General features: G+C 50.8%; 1 protein-coding gene across 1 annotated transcript in view; it reads right to left on the minus strand.

The window, feature by feature from the left end:
• Positions 1-5,995, minus strand: part of LTF (lactotransferrin) — a 28,608-nt gene extending 22,613 nt beyond the window's left edge. Inside the window, exons 1-3 of the mRNA XM_030887666.2 lie at positions 5,922-5,995; positions 2,824-2,987; positions 174-287 (exon numbers count right to left, since the gene is read on the minus strand). Of these exons, the coding sequence (XP_030743526.1) occupies positions 174-287; positions 2,824-2,987; positions 5,922-5,964 (321 nt within the window). The 5' untranslated portion in view covers positions 5,965-5,995. The remainder of the gene's footprint in view (positions 1-173; positions 288-2,823; positions 2,988-5,921) is intronic.
• Positions 5,996-22,690: the final 16,695 nt, after the last annotated feature.

A 22,690-nucleotide genomic window follows, 5' to 3' on the forward strand; every position in this document is an offset into this window, starting at 1 on the left:
TGCGAGCCTGGACCAGAGGGAGAAGGGCTGCGAGGACGCTGTGATCCTTTCTGGACAGCCCACAGCAGGAGGGACGACCTCACCTGGCAGCTAGCTCCCTGCCAGTGTGGGGGCAACCCAGGCCCCGGCTCGGCACGCTCCTCCCCTCTGACTCCACAGAGCCCCCCAGAAAACTCACCCGCCTCGGACCCGTAGACCTCGGCCACGACGGGCTTCAGGTTGTAGGGGGCCTTGGATGCCTCATACATCAAGGCAGCATCAAGGGTCATAGCGTCTGCCTGATTGGTCTGAAGGAAAAGAGGCCAGAGGTCAGCTTCAGCGGATACCCTGCCCAGGATAGCAGGACATCCTAAACGTCTCCAGGGCCAGAATGACCTTCCAAAAAAGTCATTCTATCCATTATCCAGCTTCCAGTCACATCCTCTCACGATCCTAAGAGAGGGCACCAGGTAACGGTCCGTCTTTTGGGTCCAGGCTCACCGACTCAACTGCTTCATCCTCAAAATCAGCAGAAACTTCTGTGCCCTGCCCTCACCTGTCTCCCTCCGTGACTGCCACCCACGCCCTTCCGCAGCCGCCACGGGAGTTTCTCTAGAAGCAGTCTCCTCCGCTTTGACTCTATGTTCATGTCTTGTTGCTGAGAAAAGAGACTGATCGTCTTTTCCGAATGATCACCCTGTAAGCCAGGTGCAAACTACTTTCCCCGTGCTGAGCTGGCTCCTTGTAGGTGCCGCTTGGCCCACACCTGCTTCATCAGCTGAAGTTACAGACACGACTCGGCAGAGCCTATTGGAACAGGCTGCCGATCTTCCATCCCTGGTGAATCAATCGCCCCGAGGTTCAGACCTAACTTCTTACGGTGAGAAATCATGGAAACTATGCTTTTTATGACTATCTGTGTCTCAGTGGGTTGTTTTTCCCTTGACCTGTTTTCTTCGGGGGGAGCCTCTGGGAGGGGAGTCACGGAGACAATAAACATAAAGCGAACTTTTCAGCTTTGGGGGCATGTTGCTGTTCTGCTTAGCAGAAAATCCACAATGCCGATTTAGAATGCCATTGACCTTGAAGACTCGTCCCCCCAGCAGAGTGACCGTCCCCCCAGCAGAGTGACCAGCAGAGGAGGAGAGGCTGGTGTTTCATTCAGGGTCTTTGCTCCCGAAAATGTTAATGGTAACAAATTTCTTAGGTGTGTGTTTCTCTGGTTATTAAGTATATCACCTATGTCTATTTAATTAATTATGATTTCTCTTTTCCTGTTCATATCATCTTTTTAAAAAATAGATCATTTTATTGTGGGTGCTTACAGCTCTTATAACAATCCATACATCAACTGTTTCAAGCACATTTGTGCATCTGTTGCCATCATCATTTTCAAAACATTTTCTTTCTACTTGAGCCTTTGGTATCAGCTCCTCTCTTTTTCCTCCCTCCCCACCCTCTCACCCTCGTGAACCCTTGATAAATTATAAATTATTGTTATGTTCATATCTTACACCATCCACTGTCTCTCTGCACCCACGTTTCTGTTGTTCATCCCCCTCGATGGAGGAGTGGTTATACGTCAATCATTGCAATCAGTTGCCCCTTTCTCCCCCTTCTCCCCGAACCTTCCCCCTGCCCTCATGGCATCGCTACTCCCATGAATGTTCCTGAGGGGGTTATCTGTCCTGGATTCCGTGGGTCGAGAGTTCTTATCTGTACCAGTGTCCATGCTCCCTCCGGTCTAGCGGGATTTGTAAGGTAGAACTGGGTCATGAGCATGGTGGGGAGGAAGCATTAAAGTGCCCGAGGAATGTTGTGTGTTCCATGGGTGCTGTGCTGCACCCTGGCTGGCTCGTCCCTTCCTAGTTCCTTCTACATCATCTTACTTATGTGAAACTTTCTTCCCAGTTTGAATAGATTTCTTTACAGGGCATAAACAATAACCCTTGTCAGAGCTGGTACCTATTCAGGCTGTGGCTTTTAAAAGATTTTCATTCACCTCTTTTTCATTGAGAGGAGTTGATTTTTTAAAAATATTTCTAGTTCATGATTTAGTCCATGGCTCTAACCCTGGTTAATGTTCTTGCCTCTACGATTCAGCTGGGTAGCCTGTCCCCTTGTTTTTTCGACCACCCAGGCTTTATTTTTAACTACTGAATCCATCGCCACTCTATTTCAATGTGTGGTGCTGATGCCCAAGGGGGCTCTTGTTAAGAATGTCAATTCCGTGACCTCACCCACAGATACTTGGAACAGGGCCCAGGGATCTGTCTTTTAAACAAATAGGAGAGCCTCGGGCCATTTGACCACAGATTATTCTTGTGAAATGAAACCCTTTCATGAGACTGAGCCTGCTAAAATTTTTTTTGGCCTAAGTCGTATTCCAAAAACTCCATCATATTGATGAAATCATTCTGTTGGGTTGCCTTGGGAACTGTATTATGTAACTTATGCTGAGAGTTAAGCAGACCCGACGACAGTACATAACAGGTGTGAAAAAGAAATGGGTTCGGGAATGAGTGAAATTATTTCAGTAGATCTTTAGATCACAGTGAGGGGAGGGGGGGAGCGGGGGAGCAAAGAGGTGACTTTCAATTGGCCAATGCTATGCACTCCGTGCTAGGTACTCTGTGGAGATCCCAGCTTCCCCAGATGGACCGCTTCACTTAAACACATTTAACTTGCTTCTGTCCGCCTTCACAACAGCCCTGTTTCCTGTGAGAGAAGTCGGCCCCCAACATACGGATGCCCAAGAAGCGAAACAAGGATGGGAGAGGAGAAAGTCCTTCCTATTCCCCTCCCCCCTGCCCCCTTCCTTTCCCTGGGCTTCCAGTGACTTACGGAAATAGCCTGCACGCATCCCAGAGAGGAGGCTTTGGTGACACAGGCCAGGGCAGGAAGGTTCAATGCTCTCATGTTCTCTTGGAATGCGGAGCATTTCGTTGCCTCTTCTGGGGAGATGGCACACCATCTAACGGCATCCTCCACGCTGGCCAGACACAGCCCTAGGAGACAGGAACCGATGCGTCAGGGTCCACCAGCTGCTCGTGGAAGAGCGCCTCACCCTCAGATGCAATCTTCTGGGCTTGGACCTTCCCCCTGTTGCCCTCTCACCCCTTCAAGACTATGGCCAAGTCAGGCCACTGGACCTTACGTGGAGGCAACAAGCTGGCCTGAGGGGGACTTTGCGCTGTGTCAAGTGATTTCATCCTGGTTCTCACTACATCAAAGGATACGCTCAGAGCGTTTGGATAGTCTTCTTTCCTGTGGTGTTGACTCTTCTTTCCTGCGGTGTTGACGCATTCCCTTCCCCCAGCCCCTAACAGTGATGACAGTCTCTCACATCAGGTTATGGAGTTCTCCCACCTGCCAGCACTTCCCCTGACTCCTGACTCCATGTGGGTAAGTGCAGGGAAAGGGAGGCCGAGGTGACCCATTTGCCTCCGTATGGGAAAGACGGATACCCTGGCAGAGCCTAGCTTTGTTGCCAGAATCTATCTAACTTCCAGTTAAGAAAGAGGCTAAACCAGGTTTGCTCATGGCTCTTAGGAAAAAAAAACCATACACACTGCTTCCTGATAAAGCACACCTAGGTCAAATCTACAGGGATGATTATACTTCATTGTGAAAGAGTGAATGGTTTCTCTCTCAAATCAGGAACAAAACAAGGTCATCTTTTTCCAGCCTCTGTTCATCATGGACCTACAGGCTCTAGCCACGGCTCAAAGACCTCACTGCCATTGGGTCTATTCTGACTCCCAGCAGCCCCCCAGGACAGAGTAGAACCGCCCCGTCCAGTTTCTAAGGCTTTAAATCATGATGGGAGCAGACAGCCTCGTCTGTCTTCCTCGGAGGGACTGGTGGGTTAGACTCTCTGACCTTGTGGTCAGCAGCTCAGGGCACAGCTCGCTAGGCCATCCAAGCCATGGCAATGGGACACGTAAAACAGAAAGAAAGAAAACGCACCCAGGTTGTAAAGGAGGAAGGCTGTCTGTCTTTATTCACAAACCTCATGATCTTCTATGCATAAAGTCCAGAGAAATTGCCATTAGAACTAATAAGCACTATTAGAACCAATAGTTCTGATGCTGTTTGAACTAATAAATATAGTGAGGTCATGGGATACAAGGTCACTATGCAAAAAAAAAACCCCAACTTTTGTATTTTTGCCTATAAGCAACAGATGATAGAAAATGAAATTAAGAATATAATAGTCTATTCACAATTTTTTAAAAACTCATTGCCAGTGAATCAATTCGGACTCCTAGTGACCCCATAGGACCTGCCTCTGTGGGTTTCTGAGACTAACTCTTCCTGGGAGTAGAAAGCCTCATTTTCCTCCTTAGGAGTGGCCGTGGTTTCAAACTGCTGATCTTGTTATTAGCAGCCCAATGTGTAACCCCATTTACAATAGCATCAAAAACTAAAATACTTAGAAAAATATTTAACAAAAGAAGTAGAAGACTTGTATGCTCAAAAATCACAAAGCCTGGCTGAAGGAAATCAAAGAAGACAAATAAATGCAGCGACATTTCACATTCAGGGTTTATAAAACTCAATATGGTTAGGATGGCAGTTCCTCCCAAATTGATCTGTAGATTCAACACAATCCCTATCAAAATCCCAGCAGGCTTTTGGGGTGGAATTCAATAAGCAGGTCTTAAAACTCATTAGAAATGCAATGTGTAATTAATTAAAACATTTTTTAAAAAGAAAAAAATGTCAGAGAACTACTCAATTCCAAACTTATCCTTAAGTTATAATTACCAAAACAGTGTGGTACTAGCATAAACTAGCTATATAATGAAACAGAATTGAGGGTCCGGAAATAAACTTCCAGTTTCCAGCTGACAAATTAGACCACCTCTAGAATCCCTTTGCCTGCCCAGTAGGTTGACTGGTTGGAGACACACTGTCATGGAGGTCAGGCAGGTATGGAATTGGGTCAGGTCATCAAAAGCCTCTAAAGCTGATCCAAGAAGATCTTATGCAGGAGGCAGTGAAGGCGGGGCCTAGGGCAGAGGGCAGGTTAGACTGATACCTGGGAACTAGACACGAGAGCTGGGCCAGAGAAAAGTTAGGCTCAGGATTAGGGTGAAGGTTAGGGTTAGGTTTAGGGTTAGGGTTTGGCTTAGGTTTAGGTTTAGAGCTAGGGTTAGGGTTAGGCTTAGGCTTGGGTTTGGGCTTGGGTTTAGGGCTAGGGCTGGGGCTAGGGTTAGGGTTAGGGTTGGGGTTGGGGTTAGGGTTAGGGTTAACCTTGGGGTGAAGAGCCCAGCATTGGGAGAAAGCAGCAATAGGTAGATGATATCAGGAATTACCGTATATACTCTAGTATAAGCCGACCCACATTTTTCAAACTAAAATTTTATGGGTCCTTGGAATGAAGGGAAATTGCAAAATCAACCACCATCCCTTAATTCTGGAAATGGGGGTGAGGTGGGGGGGGGCGATGAACAGTGGCAGGAACAGAGAATGGGGGTGGGGGGTCTACATCTCCTCTGACAGCCCTCACCACCCAGGGGAGAGTTGCGTGTCCCTCGCGTTCCTCTGCTTAAGACGGAGGTAATCCTCAAGGACACCAAAGGTCCTGGTGCGACAACATTGGGGGGGGGGGACGACTCTTGGGTAGCCCTGCACTGAGCCGGGTTTACAGGCTCCTCCCAGGATGGGCGGGGCCAACCCAGCTCTGCCTCCGGGCATCTGGCCTGCTTGGGCTATGAGCGCCAGGGCATCCCTGACAGGATGCAGGGACCTGGGGTTCCTACCGGCCGGGTGTAAAACCTAAGCTGCCTGCCAGCAGCGTGCAGGGACTTAGGATGTCTACCAGGCGGGCGCAGAGCCCCTCGGGTGCCCGCCAGCAGGAACGTAGCATGCCTATTCATTTGCAGGATGCAGGGGCACCCACTAGGGTGGGGGACAGTCCCCAGCAAGGCACTCACCAAGAGTCCCGAGGGACAACAGCGCGGTGAAGAAGAGCCTCATGTCTGGGTCCTGCGGCTGCTCTGCCACTTGTGCGCTCTGCACCCCTTTATCTAGGGCCTGGTGGCCTCACGGGCTTTGCTCCGCCCTGTTGCCCAATGGTATCCCTTTTCCTTCTCTCCACCCCCACCCCTACCCCACCCACTCCCTCCCATCCCCGCTACCAGGTCAGCTTGTTCCTGGAGGCCTTGGGTTCAGAGAAGCTCTGGGGACAAGGGCTGGGGAGGGGCAGTGCTTGGGCCAGGTTCCTGCAGCCTCCCAGGGAGACAATGTAGCCTCCCACCACTGCAAGTCACCTGCCCCGGGATGGGGGTGGTGCGCTTTCTTGCCCACTAGTCTCTATATGGAGGGGGGGGGGGTGTTGGCGATCCCTGTAGTCCCCCCACCCCCCCCACCCCAGTACCTCCTGTACCTGGGACCCAGCAGGGGCACTAAGGTAAAGATCTGTGGGCAGACTAGGGCTTTTCTTGAGCACAGGTGTCTGCTAAGGTGGGTCTACCTGCACCTCGGCCAGCGGTGAGCTGGGACTTCTGAAGAGGACCTAACCCATCTAGCAGGTCAGCAGCCATGGGCAGCTGGCAGGAGAAGGGAGACCCCCTAGAGGGGCCCCCAGAGAATAGCTCCTCCCAATCCTGTGAGGACTAAGCTGTGTGGGGCTTCCCTAAAGACCGCCAGGGTGGTCTCTCCGAAAAGACCCTTCTCATGAGGTCCCTGCCCTCCAACACTGCTGAGACTCAAGCCTGAAATAGGGTTTGACCAGCATCCAGTAGTGGCTCAGGGCTCCTTCCTTGGCCAGTGAGAAGGCCGTTCCTGTCTTGTTGGTGAGTAGTGTGATGGTGGGGGCTTGGGGAAAGGGCAGCTCTAATCTGTCTACAGGGTCACCGGAGTCAGAACCAAATTCATGGCAGTGAGGTTTTGGATAAGATAGGAAGCCCCTGGTGGGGGCGGGAGCGGGTGTGTGTGTGTGTATGTACAAGTGGCAAAGTGTCCCAGAAGCCAAAACGCTGGTAGTCAGAACCCACCCACAGATGCCTCAGAGCAGCGGTTCTCAACCTGTGGGTCGTGGCCCCTTTGGGGCTCAAACGACCCTTTCACTGGGTTCACTCGATTCATAACAGTAGCAAAATGACAGTGATGAAGCAGCAACGAAAATAATTTTATGGTTGGGGGGGTCACCACAACATGAGGAACTGTATGAAAGGGTCGTGGCATGAGGAAGGTTAAGAACCACTTCCATAGAAGAAAGATAGGCCTGCCAATCAGCTCTGGAGAGGTCAGAGTCCTGAAACACCCCCCACCCCCCACCCCCAAGGACAGTAGACATCACTTGATGGTAAGGAGACTGGGGACCTCATTCTGACAGATGTTCAGTTTTGTCCTGAACATGTAAGCTAAACCAACTGGGAGGAAGCCATTTTCAAATTCAATAGATCGAACTCTCCTTCTAAGAATACATGGTATAAAGGCACTCCAGGGTGGGGGGCGGCATTGCAAATGAGGCAGCCACCCCTGGGGGTGGCACGCCTGGTGCAGTGGGTGTCCTGGCAGCAATGGGACGGGCTTGGGTCCTCGGGGAGAAGGGAGCAGCCCTGTGGATACTGAGAGGAGGCAGACTCTAAGAGACAGGAAGTGATGGAGGCAGGTGCCCAGCAGTGAGGGAGAGATGCAAGTCACCTGGCGCCCACCTCTGGACAGGTCCTGAGCAATAGGTTACTCTGAAATCCATTTGTCCTGAAAGGTGACCTTGACTCAGTTTGACTACTTGAGGCTAAGAAGCGTTGTCCCATAGCAGGGACTCCCTACCTCCTACTGCTCATTGGCCGTTCTCTCCGGAGCAGTGCTTCAGGGCGGCCATCAACGGGCACTCAGCCAAGGAGAAGCTGGCCTGGCCCAGGTTTGGGGGACCCTCACAGGAGCCAGGCGGCCTTCCGCTCCTGGGCACGGGCCTTGCAAAGGCCTAAGAGCAAGATCTAGTCACGGAGCCCCCTTCCCTGGCACCCAAGAGGGGTCTGCGGTTCACCGCTGGAATCATCAGTTGGGTGTAGGGAGACAGATCCGCAGGCTCTTGATGTTTGGAAACATGGTCTCACAACATTCAAAGTTGCTTTCGCCAATCCTTGCAACAAGCCGTTTCAAAAAAGAGTGAAGAAATGCCCAAATTGACTAATAAGGCTTAGGAAGGCTGAAGCACCTTAGTGCCTAAATTGGCAACTAGCTATTGCTTTTTTGCGGTTAAAAAAAAAAAAAAGGTTTAAGAAATGTAACAACCCGGGTGTCTACTTGTGAGTGCGAGTTAGCAAAAGGACTGATTGGAAGGTCAGCCGCCCTGGATCCTCCCTTATCTGGTACCCTGTTGGCAGGCGCACAAAGAACATGGGCCACAACCAGTGGGGTAACCTTGAGGGGTGTCCTGCAGGCAGGTCTGGGGTGGGAAACAACAGGGCAGGTTGTCCCCTTGCTGAGTCTTCTGGGTATAGCCGACTACTCCACCAGACACAGGCTAAACACACACACCCAAGTCCATCTGTGGGGGAAGCTAATGTAAGAAGCGGATCTGCCCAGAAAGACAAATGAAGTCCATTCATTTGGGCAACACACACAAGGCGTCTACCTACTATGTGGCGACACTGGTGGGTGCCATTAGAGACAAAGAAGAGTCTGCTTCTGCCCACAGGAGCTGGTAGCATGATGGGGCAGGGGTGCAGGCACAGGTATGAATTTCTATCACACGGGCCAGGTGGGGTAAGCAAGGAGGTACAAGGGGTGAGGTGGACTCCCAGCCTTCCAGGTGTCTGGTTTTCATCCTGAGGGTTCCAGAACACCGTGGAACCTGGGATACCTGAGGGAAGGTAGATTTCTACAGGTAGAACATTCCAGGTAAAGGAAGAGACCAGTAAGGGCATGGGGGTATGGACCCAGTGACTAATGAATGACCAGAGCCTGGGGGACCACAAAGAGTCCCTCTGGTCTTCCTAGCCTGGAACTCTTGATGGAAGAAGGTTGGACCAAGCCCCCTCCTCTATTCTGAGCACTGTCCCATCTGCCTGTGGGAGGAAGCCCCCTTGCAGCTCCTGTGGGCACCTAAACTCAACGCCCATGAACTGGAACTCCGGCCACTTCGTTCAGCCCAGCCCCTTCTCCTGTATTCCCTAGCCCTTTTCCATCAAGAGCCTACGAGCCACCCTTGAGTTCTTAGCGCTGAGCATCTGATGGATCAATATTGGCTGAATGAGTGAATGAGAAGGAGAGGCAGTGTAAGAGGGCGAGAGCAGTTCCTGTTTGCAGGGAAGGAGAGTAATGGCCATGCTGGGCCACCCACCATGCCAGTGCGCGTGGACGCCTTGATTTGTCCATCCATTTAGCAGCCACTGGGCCGGTTCATAGAGAGGCTGCAGGGAAGGCGCAGATAGATTCTTTCAAGTCTTGAGACCATGACATGACTGTGGGGCACAAAGAGGTGGCTTCTATGTAAATCCCCGTGCAATGGTAGGAGTTGGTGCTCAGCAGGAGGGCGTGGGGGTATGGACCCGTGACTAATGACCAGAGCCTGGGGGACCACAACGGGTCCCTCTGGTCTGTCTAGCTGGAACTCTTGATGGAAGAAGGTTGAACACCCCAGGCCCCACTCCCACCTGCCCACGGCGAGCCTTTGAAGAGCAGCAGCCTCTGGCTAAGTCGGGCCCTCCCTGAAGACAGGTAAGCCCACGCTGTGCCCTCTATGCAGGCTTCTGACCTGGAACCCAAGAGGAGTGTGAGGAAGCAAGTGTTTATGAACCGTGGAATCTGGGCAGTGCAACTCTGGGTGAAAGGGGAAAAGAAGCCCCCAAAACATCCGTGCATTAGGCCCCTAGCCTGGCTAACGGGAGGCCCCAGGCCTTGTGTCCGACCCCTGACCGTGGTATGCGCTTGCTGGCATGGTCAAGAGCGATGGACTAAATATTGAGGAATTTCACAAGAGTGGGTTGCTGAACCATTAGGAGCTGTAAATGAGTCAGGGTGAGAGTGTTTACACCGTGGGAATTGGCCAATGCTACAGAGAAGGGTCGCATCCCCTACCCCTCACTCTGCCCCCTCCTTGAATGGGTGTCCCGTCACACCACTGCCTGTGTTTGTCATTGTGTGGGGGGTAGGGGTGGGGGGTGGGGGTCCATGGCTGTGTGATCCTCTGAATTTAGGTTGCGCTTTAATGTCCACACAGAGCTGTGAGCTCCGAAGCCGAGGCTTCACACAATCCCTTCCCAGAGACAAAGATCTGCAGAGAAAAAGCACTTTGGGAAAAGCCTTAACATTAGCCCCAAGTTGAGTAGTGCAGTCTCGGGCTGTGTTTCAGGGCGTGGTGGGGTTGCTCGGCGGAGAGGCAGAGGCAGGAAAGGGGTGCCGTTATCAGTCAGTGTGTATTGTGGCCCAGTGTCACCCAGTGCACACAGGACCCAAAGACAAAGCCTCTCTGTCTCCCTGTATCAGTCCCATTCTTCCTCCTCCTTCTGCACACCCTCCCCCTGCTCCCAATCAGGACTCTGTCTTCTCCTCCCCTAGACTGACCCGCTAGGGCCGGAGGCCAGGCGCAAAGGCTGAGCCACACTGCAGCCTCTCCCCCGGGGGTTCGAGGAACAATGGAAACTTCCTGGGGACCTAGTCCCTCTCCCTAGTTCCAAGATGCAGATTCTCTGGGCCAAGGACATGGCCCATGACCCTGGCCAGACCAGGAACTTGGGCAACCTTGAGCACTGACTCATTACATCCATTGAGGCAGGCCAGAGGACAGCCTACTAGGAAGGTGCCAGCCAAGGGCAATCTGGAAGGGGTAGCTGGTCTGTGGCCAGTCATGCAAATGCCTTCCCAGAAAGAATGAGGCTCCCGGAGGCCAGGGACAGCCCCAGGCAGGAAGGGCCTGAGCACAGGGCCCCTTTGGCTGCACGCCATCATTCTGCCATTCACAGCAGCAGCTTAGCCACCTAGAAGTCAGGTGAGCCCTTCTCTGAGAAGGAGCTGGGATGGGTGCTCCAGGGGTGAGGAGCCATCATTGGCCTCCACCCCCCTGGGCCGGGCCAGTGCTCATTCTCCCCCAGCTCCCGGAGGTGGCATCCGGGAAGCTCAGGTCCTCTGACCAGGGCTCCTATCTGACCACTGCTCCAATTTCCTTGTCCCTCCAACCATGTGCTCACAGGGCCGCGTGGCACATTCGAAGGCAGAGATGTGGCCAGAAGCCCGGAAGATGGGGTTGGACACCTGGCTTTGAACCAGTTCCCCCTCTCAAGAGTCCCACGGACCTGCACCGGCTTCTCCACCTGTGCAAGGCTCCGTTTCCCCAAGCATGAAAAGGGGCACTAAGGATGCCCACCTGAACAGGCGCTCAGAGTTAACCTCACACATTTAAAGATGCCTGCACAGCGCTCAGGACACCCAAGCAAGTGTCCACTCGTGAGCTCCCACTGTGTGCCAACTCCCGGACTGGGCATGGGGACCACGGGATCGGTCAGAAAGTTACCCGGCCTCTGTGAGCACTCCTTTCAACAGAGGGACCTGCATATCCCCCTGATACTTGTGCGTGGTGTGCGGGGTGTGCTGGCAGAGGCTGCAGGGAGTGAGGCACGGAGTGAGGCACGGAGGCAGGATGAGCGATGAGCGAGCCCCTCCGAGGCAGAGTGAGATGATGTTTCCCACCTGGCCCGCCTTCACACGAGCACGTGACTGCTCCAGCTGCCTGCCTTCTTGGAATGGCCCTGCCCTGCTCTATCAAGCTCCTTACCTGTTGTTCTGCCTCAATCCCGGCCTCCTCCCCTCTCCCAGGGATCTCTCTCCTTCTTGCTTGCTTTCTTCCTCTCCACCTGACTTTCTCTCCCACCTCTGAAGCAAGCAAGTCCACATGTGCTATGGATTGCCAGGCCCCACCCCCCAACACACAAACACACACACACACAGAGCCTGCCCTGAGTCCAGTCAGGCTTCTTCCCATCACAGCATCTCATCCTTGTCGTGACCAACTTATCTCCCAGCCTCTTTCTCGACTCTGAGCTCCAAGAAGACAGGATCTTCTGCAGGCCACCGCATCTCAGAGCCTCAGGGTCCAGGGAGAGGCCTGGCCCAGGTGAGGACTCATGAAGAGCGGGTTGACCAGTAGCATGGAAGAAGAAAAGGTGAGAGAGGGAGAGTCCCCTCAGTAATTGTTCTGATAGATGGCACTCTTGCCCTGTGCCCAGAAGCCTATGAGAGTGGCCAGGGCACTGAGTGCCAGCCAAACCAGGGGTCTGAATCTCTCTCTCTCTCTCTCTCCTTCCCTCAGTCTGTGCGCTGTAGAGATCTCCTAGCAAGTGGGGCTTTCTGGCGCTGGCCTTGGAGAGGAGGGGGGTGTCTCAGGTGGGTGTATCCTGCTGGAAATCACATAGAGGTGCAGAGGGAGCAGGCCCAGCGGGTGGCCCTGGCCTGGCCTGTGCAGCATCTGCCTGTCCAGTGTTCTGAAAGTCGAGGGGAGGGCAGCGGTTGGGGAGTGGATGGGAATGGATTGAGAGGAGGTCCTTCTCTCATTGGCATGACCCAGCCCTCCTTACGGGGACCCCAGGGCCTGCTTCTCCTCCCCAAGGACTCCCTTCCTCCTTTGTAACCCCCAGCAGCCTTCAAGGGCAAGGGAGACAGGACATCAGGGGGGGAATACCAGAATAGCAACTGTGACCAGTCAGGATGCACTGGGAGGCTGGGGACCAGGGGGAAAGACCCCCAAACCCTCACGCCACCTCCTTTGTCAAGGCCAGAGATGTGCTCCTCTTTGATTGCATTTGCAGGCAGAGGCTGGATGGAAACCCTGAGAAATCCTTTGGCAGGGCTACTCACTCTAGAACCTTCCAGGAGAGGGTCTTTCCCAGGGACGATCCCCCAGGTTTCTCATGCCCCCACTGTTGTGAAATCAGCTTAAACCAGAAGTAAAAGGAGCACCACCTTGAACCCCTGGAGATGGATTTGCATGAAACCCGAGGCATTTCCTCCTACACATTGTCTCCTGATGAAGTGACCGCTCTCGGACTTCACCTGTAGGTGATTAAAAGAGCAGGGGGCTGTGAGCCACGTTGTTCTTAGGAATACTCATCCAGGGTTCTGGCCACGGCAGGCTACTCTTTCATCATTTGCCCCCCCACCCCACCCTCCACCCTGTACTCAGGTTGAAGGTGCAAGAAAGGGCAGAAGGAAAGAGCAAGAATCCCCCTTTTCTTCCCCCTAAGCAAGATCTTCCTCCAAAGCCGTATCCATTTCCAAAATAAACCCATCATCTTTTGGAAAGGACTCTGAGCGTTCACCACCTTGTTGACCCCATTGAAAAGTGGGGGGACTTCCTGGAGTCTGTGTGGTTCCTTTGAGAGGAGGTGGGAAAAGCAATGGCTTTGACTCCAGGAAGCTGTTGCCCAGTGTTGCCTCATGGATAGAGGAAACTTGGCAATCAGAGAGCTGTTCTCTGCTGGGGCCAGGCCTCCTTCCCGGTTCCCTTCAGGTGCCTCCACCCTCCTCTGCCCCACCCCCCACTCCCCCACCTCCGCCCCCACCCCCTGCTGAAGTCTGGCAGGGCTGGCTGCCACATTCTTAGAATTGCTAGGTCAATACTGGAGGGTCCTCTCTGATCCCCCCCCTTATCTCTTGGTCTCTCTGTGTGCTTTGGTGGCCAGGGGGGATCCACGCGCTTTCTTGCTTTGGCCCATTCTTTCCATTTCTGCCATCGTGAAGGGATCTCCAACTCCAGCTGCAGCCTCCGGGCCCTCTCTCCCCACCACCACCCTCCCCCACAGTGCTTTCTGGGGCCCTCTCCTTCTTGCCCCTTCCCTCTCCTCCCTGCACTCTGTCCCTTGGGCATCTCACTCCCCCTCCTCTCTCAGAGCAAACTCCCCTCGCCCTGTGCTGACATCCAGGATGTGCATTGATCCATCCGCCAGGTATCTCCCACCTGTGTCCTTAGGAGGCCTGGGTGACTGTCATCTTCCCGTGCTGTCCCATGAGGACAAAAGTGCCACGGCATGGGTGGCTCTAATGAAGAAAAACGTATTCGCTCAGAGTCCGGGAGCCTGGGAGTCTGAATTCGGGACCCCACCTCTAGGGAAGGCGCTCTCTTTGCTGGCTCTGGGGAAAGATGCCTGTCTCATCTGTGGCCATTGCAGCTGCTCCACGGTGCTTGGCCATCTCCACTTGGCCTCTCCCATCCCCTCGATTCCTGCGCGCTCGCCTCCATACCTTTAGATCACTCACGGTGGATGCATTTAGGAACTGTCCACACTGATAGGAGCTCGTTGACCCAACACAGCACACCTATATCCAAATGTGGTGGCATTCACCTGTAAGGGGGCTGGATTCTAGCATATCGTTTTGGTGGGGCTGGGCAGAGCTGAAGACCCCATTCCCTCTGTATTGACAGGGACGAGGAGAGCTTCATGATGTCCACCAGCACAGCAGAACGGCATTCTGAGGTCTTGTTCTGGACCCAGAGAGAACGGGCACTACTCTTCCCATTCCTCCCATGATGGTCAACCTCGAGGCCTGCAGGTCATACAGGAAACAAACATCAGAAGGCTCCGAGGGTGGTGAGAAGTAGGCAGACTGGTTAGGGACCTCAGTCCCTGGAGGATGGCCCTTCGGGGGATTCCTGTGTGTTCCTTTGCCCTCAGGAGCCCGGACTGTGACAGATAGACCAGCACCATGGAAATGACAATGGGGGCACAGGTTGGTTGAAAGTCCCAAATAAAGATCAGTTCCCCCTACCCAAAGAACCAGCACAGGGGGAATTTACAGAACAGAAAGCATGTATTAGACCATCACTGCCCTGCCCACAGTAAATGCCACAGAAAGGTGCATGGCTCCACCCCCATCTTCACCAGCAACCATTGAATGGGAAGCTTAGATTGTTATAAATCAGGATGTTAATTATAGTCCTCAGGGCGGCTGCTAAGAAAAGAACTCAAAATATGCAGGAAAAAAATCAATCCCAGGAATTAAAAGGGTTTATTAGAGAATATCTATTTAACTTTCTAACTCACCTTATTAAGTCTTACTTTGATACAAAGGCAGAAAAAGACATTGCAGGAGAAGAAGAATATAGACCATTATCCTACATACATAGAGACTGAACATCATCAACAGAAATATTATCAAACTGAATCCAGCATGCATGTAAAAAGATTAGGTACCACGAAAGATTGGGATTTAGCTCAGGAACGTGAAGATGGTTCCATGTACAAAAACCCAACCAGTAGAATGATCGTATTGATAAGTGGGGGTGGAGGAGCGAGCACATGATGATCTCAATTGATGCAGAAAAAGAATCCCTTCCTGGAGACCGAAAGAAAACCCTCAAACTAGAAGAATGAGGGCACTTCCTCGCCATGATAAAGCATATCTACCAAAAATGACAGATCGTATCACAATTCATGGTAACGACGAAGGAACAGAACAAGGATGTCCTTTCTTGCCATTTCTACACCTGATCTTCGCCAAAAGGTCCAGAAGCCATTCACTCTCACCACTTGTAGTCAACATTGTGCTAACGTTCTAACCTGGGCAATCAGGCAAGATGAAGAGAGCACAAGGCATCCAGACTGAAAAGGGGGACGTGAAATGACTGATATTCCCAGAGCACTTGAGCTTATGTAAAGGAAACTCAAGAACACACACACACACACACACACACACACACACACGCAAATAACTGAGCTCAGTTAAGCTGTAGAATCAACATACCAAAAAATCAGCTATGCTTCTAGACGTCAACAATGCACAACTTCAAAGTGAAATTAAGGAAACAATTCCATTTACAAAAGCACTGGAGTGCATAAAACACTTAGCAATGTATTTAACCAAGTACGTGCAAATGCACTGAAAATTATAAAAAAAGAATAAAGAAATTAGTGAAGCCTTGAACAAATGGAAAGGCATGCTATGTCATTAGTTCGGAGACTTAATATTGTTAAGATAGCAGTTGATCTACAGCTTTAATGCAATTTGATTTTACATCCGACGACCTTTTCTTTTGGCAAGAATTAGCCAGCAGATCCTCACATTCATATGGAAATGAAATGCACAGGAACCGGAATAGTCCACACATTTCTGAAAAGAAGAAGGAAATTGGAAGACTCACATTTCCCGAATTCAAAATTCATTATTAATCTACAGTAACTGAAATAGCACAATACTTGCACAAGAGGAGACATACAGATCACTGGAGTCGAGTTGAGACCTTAGATTTATAGGCAATTAATCTTTAATAAGGTAAAAAATTTCTTTTGGACTCCTACAGTAGATAGTATTTAAAAAACTGACTTAAAAGCCTAAGTGCTAAGGAAATATATTATAATTAAATTTCTTGATATGACACAAAATGCACAAGCAACCAAAGTAAAAATAGACGAATTGGACTTTATTAAAACCAAAAGCCTTTATACATCAAAGGACATTAGCAAACAGTGAAAGGCAACCCAAAGAGTGAAAGAAAGTATTTGAGGCCCATGTAGCTGACAATGATCGCACAACCAGAACCTAGAAAAAAGTCTCACCACTCAGCACACACAAAACATTTCATCTAATTCCTAAGAGGCCGTAATATTTAAACAGACCTTTGGAGTTTGTCCCACCAGGTCAGACTGTTAATCAAGCTTTCTATTTAGAGGTTCTAAAAAAATTGCATAACAGTGTGCGACAAAAAAGGTCTGATTTGTGGCAGAAGGGGGACTGGTTTTGCCACCACGACAATGCATCTGCTCACACAGCCCTCTCAGTGAGCCAGTTTTTGGCACAAAACAGCATGCCTCTCTTGCCCCCACATACCTGACTCACCTGACCTCGCTCCATGCAACTTCTTTTTGTTTCCTCAAACGCAGAGGGACGTGAAAGGACAGCAATGTAACGATGTAGAAGAGGTCAAGAAAAAATGAGGGAGGTGCTGTCAGCCACCCAAACAGATGAGTTTGAAAAATGTTTCCGAGAATGGAATCGTGGACAACCTTGTGGATAACACTGAGACATTTTAAGATATTGAAAACTTCCTGAACAGAAACCTCAAGAAACTTGTTGGAGAAAATGCCAGAAGATGAGACTCCCCCCCCCCCCGCCCCCCAGGTCAGAAGGCACTCAAAATATGACTGAGGATGAGCTGCCACCTCACAGGAAAGCCCCCATAATGAGGGGGATGGAGGCCCTTGGGACCCTCATTTGCTGATGGAGCATGACTGAAGATGAGAAGTAATGGCTGACACCATCACTGAACACGAGGAACTCAGAATGCACACAGAATGACTCTAGGAAACTTGGAAATCATCAAAATAAAGTGGAACACATAAAAACCGATGTGAGTGAGCTAAAAAGGACCGATATTGGCCATTCTGAATCAGAAACAGCCGGCAATGAAACCATCGAGAGGAACAGCATTGCATTCAATGCCAAAAAAGACATTTCAAGATCTGTTTTGAAGTACAAGGCTGTCTGTGATAAGATTATACCGGGTGGTGGGATTCAAATAATTTAACAACCAGGTCAATGCCCCAATGATCTTTATAAATATTAAGAAAAAGATAGATGAAAGGTAGTTTATGATTTCATGCAGTTAATATTTAAATAAGAACAATAGAAGAGGTACACAAAACTAGATTATATTATAAGAAAGAGTTGAAAAATATTAACTATCAGAGCAGCCAATGCACAGAGAGGACCATAGGGCCAGCCCCACCATGAGACACGACATCCCTCACTGACCCATAGTGCTTTGAGGGACAACACTGGAGACACAATGCAGGGGATTTTGTCCAATCTGACCCACCCCCCACCCCCCACTGGGGCCAAATGCTAAGGGCTTGCAACAGAGCAGCAAGGGGAGCAAAGCAATGAAGTCCCTGGGGAATGCCAAAAATAAGCTTTGGGCCCAGGGCATGGAACCCCATCAGACTCAATCGGAAAACTCTCCTAAAGGTCAACAAACAGACCCAGAACTATTTATAGGATTTTCTTTTTGTTGTTGTTGCTGTTTTGTTTTGCTGTCTTGTTTTTGTGCTTATTATTGTCTCTGCAGGTCTATCTAGATAAGAGAGGTGGGACAAACAGTCTGGAGGAGAAAATAACAGGACTGATGGTTCCAGGGGGATGACACCAGAGAGGGGGAGGGGGGGAAGGAAGTGGATATTAACAAACCCAGATACAAGGGAACAACAAGTGATCGAAAATCAATGGCAAAGAGGACGTAGGATGCCTGATAGGGCTTGATCAAGGGCAATGTAATAGAGGAATTATTGAAACCCAAATGAAGGCTGAGCATGATACTGGGACAAGAGGAAAGTAAAAGGAAATAGAGGAAGGAACTAGGAGGCAAAGGGCATTTATAGAGGTCTAAATACAGGCATGTACATATGTAAATATATTTGTATATGATGCTAGGGAAACAGATCTATGTATATATATATTTATAGGTTTAGTATTAAGGTAGCAGGTGGACATTAGGCCTCTACTCAAGTACTCCCTCACCACAAGAACACTTTGTTCTAATAACCTGCCATTCCATGATGCTCACTTTCCCAACACGATCGCTGAAGACAAAGTGGGTGCATAAACAAATGTGGCGAAGAAAGCTGATGGTGCCCAGCTATCAAAATATATAGTGTCTGGGATCTTAAAGGCTTGAAGATAAACAAGCGGCCATCTAGCTGAGAAGCAACAAAGTCCACATGGAAGAAGCACACCAGCCTGTGTGATCATGAGGTGTCGATAGGATCAGGGATCAGGGGTCAAAGACCCAGAACAAAAAAATCATATCATTGTAAGTGAGGGGGAGTGCAGAGTGGAGACCCAAAGTCCATCTGTAGGCAACTGGACATCCCCTTACAGGAGGGTCGTGGGGAGGAGACGAGCCAGTCAGGGTGCAGTGTAGCAACAATGAAACAGACAACTTTTCACTAGTTCTTTAATGCTTCCTCCCCGCCACATACCATAGTGACCCCAATTCTACCTTACAAATCCAGCTAGGCTAGAGCATGTACACGGGTACAGATAAGATCTGGAAACACAGGGAATCCAGGACAGATAAACTCCGTAGGACCAATAATGAGAGTAGCGATACCAGGAGGGTAAGGGATAGGTGGAGAAGAAAGGGAGAACTGATCACAATGATCTACATATAACCCCCTCCCAGGGGGACGGACAACAGAAAAGTGATAAAGGGAGACATCGGTCAGTGTAAGATGAAAAAATAACAACATAAATTATGAAGGGTTCCTGAGGGAGGAAGGGCGGGAGAGAGAGGGGGGCAAAATGAGGAGGTGATACCAAGGGCTCAAGTAGAAAGCAAATGTTTTGAGACTGATGATGGCAACAAATGTACAAAGGTGCTGACACAATGGATGGATGGATGGATGGATGGATTGTGATAAGAGTTGTACGAGCCCCCGATAAAATGATTTTAAAAAGAAAAATATTACATAATAATTACCAAAACAATAAAAATGTTACTTAAGATTTTTCCATATTGCTTCTGATTGCTTTGTTTCCTCACTTGCAATATTCTTCTCTTTTTATCCCAGCACCACTGGCTGTGTGATTCATCCTTCACCATCTTTTTTGGATGAATGAATGGATGGATGATGTTCTCTTTGCTTCTCCTCTCTCCCCACTCCTGGCCTCGTCCATTAGCCCCTCGGATCCCAGACTGTCCCTCACATGTCTCCCAACAGCCTCAGAGGCTCCTGTTGTTTTTCCTAATCAATCTTCCAGTCAAAGTCTCCCCACTCCTGGGTTCTGCCTCTACTTAACAACATCTTGCTAAGTTCTCCCTGGTGCTCTGAGCCACAAGGGACTTATTCGCAGAAACCAGGGGCACTTGGGCATTTTTTTCCAGCAGCAAAAGGTCACTAGGTTGGTGGTTAAGGGTTTATCAGCTGATAGAGGCAGGCACCACGAAAAACCCCAAGTACCAAGAGGTAAGTACCGCATTCACATGGTTCTTAACCCTCTTTCTTCGATCACCAAGGAAGCTGCAGCTTGGTCCTCAAGCAGCAGTGGGATGTAGCATGGGTACCAGAGGCAAGAGGCGAGTCAGCTCTCTGAAGAGAACCGAGAGAAGGGAGAACTGATGGATGAAGTGTAAGGAGCGGATAGATGAACTAGAACCCAAGGTCATTTGGAAATGGAGGAAAGAGTCAGAGGAGTGAGCAATTTCCAGGATATTTGGAAAGACTGTGGCTTGACGTTGCTCCTATGAAATAATTTGACCACAAAAAAAAATCAGGCCCTCTCAGAAGAGGAGGCCTTTGAAACTATTTCACAAATAGTTTCTGAACCTAGCAGACCATGTGACCTGCCCTGGGTGGGGCTAGGCAGAATCCAGGCTTCCTGGCTCCTTTGCGGGTGGAATTTCCGTCCATTGAAAACATCCTAATGGAGCCTTGACTCTGGGCCAGACCCTGATTGGTCACAGTGAAACACACCGGGTCCCTGCCCTCAAAATCAACACACATAGGGGCAGGCAGCTACCATCCGTGTGGTGGATGGTAGCATCATAAGGAAATGGGAATTTCCAATGGCCACAGCAACAGAAGAGGCCTGGAGAACGGCCCCTGCCCAGGACCCCACCTATGGGTGGAGGAGGGGTCCTGAGGAGGTCGTGGTGGCCCTCGAAGAAGGGCATCCCGACTGATGTGTAACAGGCAGGGGAAGCTGCCCTCACTCTCTCCCTGGAATCTTCCAGCAGCCTCCCCCCAGCTGGATCTGGCAGGAACCAAGTGATTGAGGCAGGTAGGAATCGGAGGCCTGTGGGCACCTGGAAGAACTTCAGCTTTCCTACTGGGCACAGGGAAGCCAGGGGGCTGGCTCGGGTCCAAGCGGGAGGGACTGGGACAAGGCTTTCAGGTTGGATCTGAGATGCAGAGGGCAGGCGCTGAGGGGGACAAAAGGTGTTTGGCCTGAGAAACCTAAGGATCGAGCTGCTTGCACAGAAGTAGAGAGATGAAACAGGCGTTCCGGTCCGAATGTGATGTGGTCGACAGACCATAAGGCAACCAAGATTGTGTGAGGGAGCCGGTCCTCTGACCGTTCTCACTCTGAGTGGCACTGGTGGGATTCAGAACTCAAAGGGGGATATCTGAAACCTCATTTAAAATGATTGCTGGGACCCTACGTCCAGGTTCCCCCCAGGGTAATGCCGGTGCTGACGTCACACATGGCTCCCGGGCTGGTGCAAATGGTTTGTGTTTGTTCATGAAACTCAACGTCTGTGGTTCCACCCCATCCAGAGGACTGTAGAAGAAAGGCCCAGTGAGCTCTTCCACAAAGATTCCAGAGCCACCCCCACCCAACCTCCCTCCCCCCTGCCCACAAAGAAAATCCTGTGGGGAAGTTCTATTCTGTGATACGTGGGCTTAGCATGAGTCAGAGTCCGCGGGTCTGGCTCAGTGGATATCATGCAGAAGGTTATGTCCAATTCTGGGCTTTTGCGGGGACACTACATCATGCCCATAGGCCCTCCTGTCACATGTCAGGAGTCTGGGGACTGATCACTTTCCTAACTGCCCCTTTAAGGCCCTATCTAGTCCCCTTCCCACCCCAGCCCATGCCTGCAGCCATGCGGTGTATAGCTGCCACGTCTCCCCCTCAAGCCTGCTCCCCTCCACCATTTCCTGCATCTGGGCCCTTCTTTACATCTGAACTCGAGGTGTGGCGCCAGCCTCAGGAGGCTCCCCGCTGACAGGTGTCTGCGGTTGATGGCTGAACTCACCACGGCCTCTCCACGAGAGACCAGAGGACATGTGAGGGGGGGCTACCAGGAAGACGGGAGGCAGATTTTAGACCCAGTCTTCATGGCTCACAAATGTCAGCACTCTACAGAACTTACCAAGGGTGGCGTTGAGCAGTGAAATACAAGCCGTGAGAATCAAAGCAGCCCGGAGGAGGAGCACAGCTTGCCGGAACTAGGCCTCTGTCCCAGTACCCACCCAACCCAGGTCCCTTTCCAGGTGGGCCCCGGGGCTGATACACAGTAGACTTGGGGGGTGGGGTCACAGCTGCCCCAAGCTCCTGCTCCCGGCATGCTTCTTGCCCCAGGCAGCTCACACGCTGTCCCAGTCTGGGATGCCTGGTCCCCTTCCCTCCCACACAAACATGCAAGGTCAGGAGGGCACAGGCCTCGAAGCTTCGAAGCTGTACCAGCATGACCTTGTCACACTTTCCAAAGTGGTCAAGAAGAATGGTCCAGCAGCCCCTGGCAGAGGGGTCACAAGGAAGGGATGCGTCAGCCGGGGTGCAGCATAGCACTGACGAAGCACACAACATTCCTCTAGTTCTTTAATGCTTCCTCCCCCACCCCTCACCCCAATCATGACCCCAGTTCTACCTTACAAATCCGGCTAGACCAGAGCATGTACACTGGTACAGCTAAGAGTTCTCTGTACACAGAATCCAGGACAGATAACCCCACACACACACCAGGAACAGTAATGGGAGTAGCGATACCATGAGAGTAAGGGGAAGGGGAGGGGAGAAAGGGGGACCCAATAGCAATGATCGACATATAGCACACCCCTCACAAGCAACAGAAACATGAGTGAAGGGAGACAGAGGATGGTGTAAGATATGAAAATAACAATAATTTATCAATTATCAAGGGTTCACGAGGGTGACGAGGGTGGGGGAGGGAGGGGAAAAAGAGGAACTGATACCAAGGGCTCAAGTAGAAAGAAAATGTTTTGGAAAGGATGATGGCAACAAATGTACAAATGAGCTTAAT

The sequence above is a fragment of the Echinops telfairi genome, unplaced genomic scaffold (assembly GCF_000313985.2).
Source record: "Echinops telfairi isolate 266 unplaced genomic scaffold, ASM31398v2 ScPeMD7_7420;HRSCAF=8458, whole genome shotgun sequence".
In the NCBI taxonomy this organism is placed as follows: domain Eukaryota; kingdom Metazoa; phylum Chordata; class Mammalia; order Afrosoricida; family Tenrecidae; genus Echinops; species Echinops telfairi.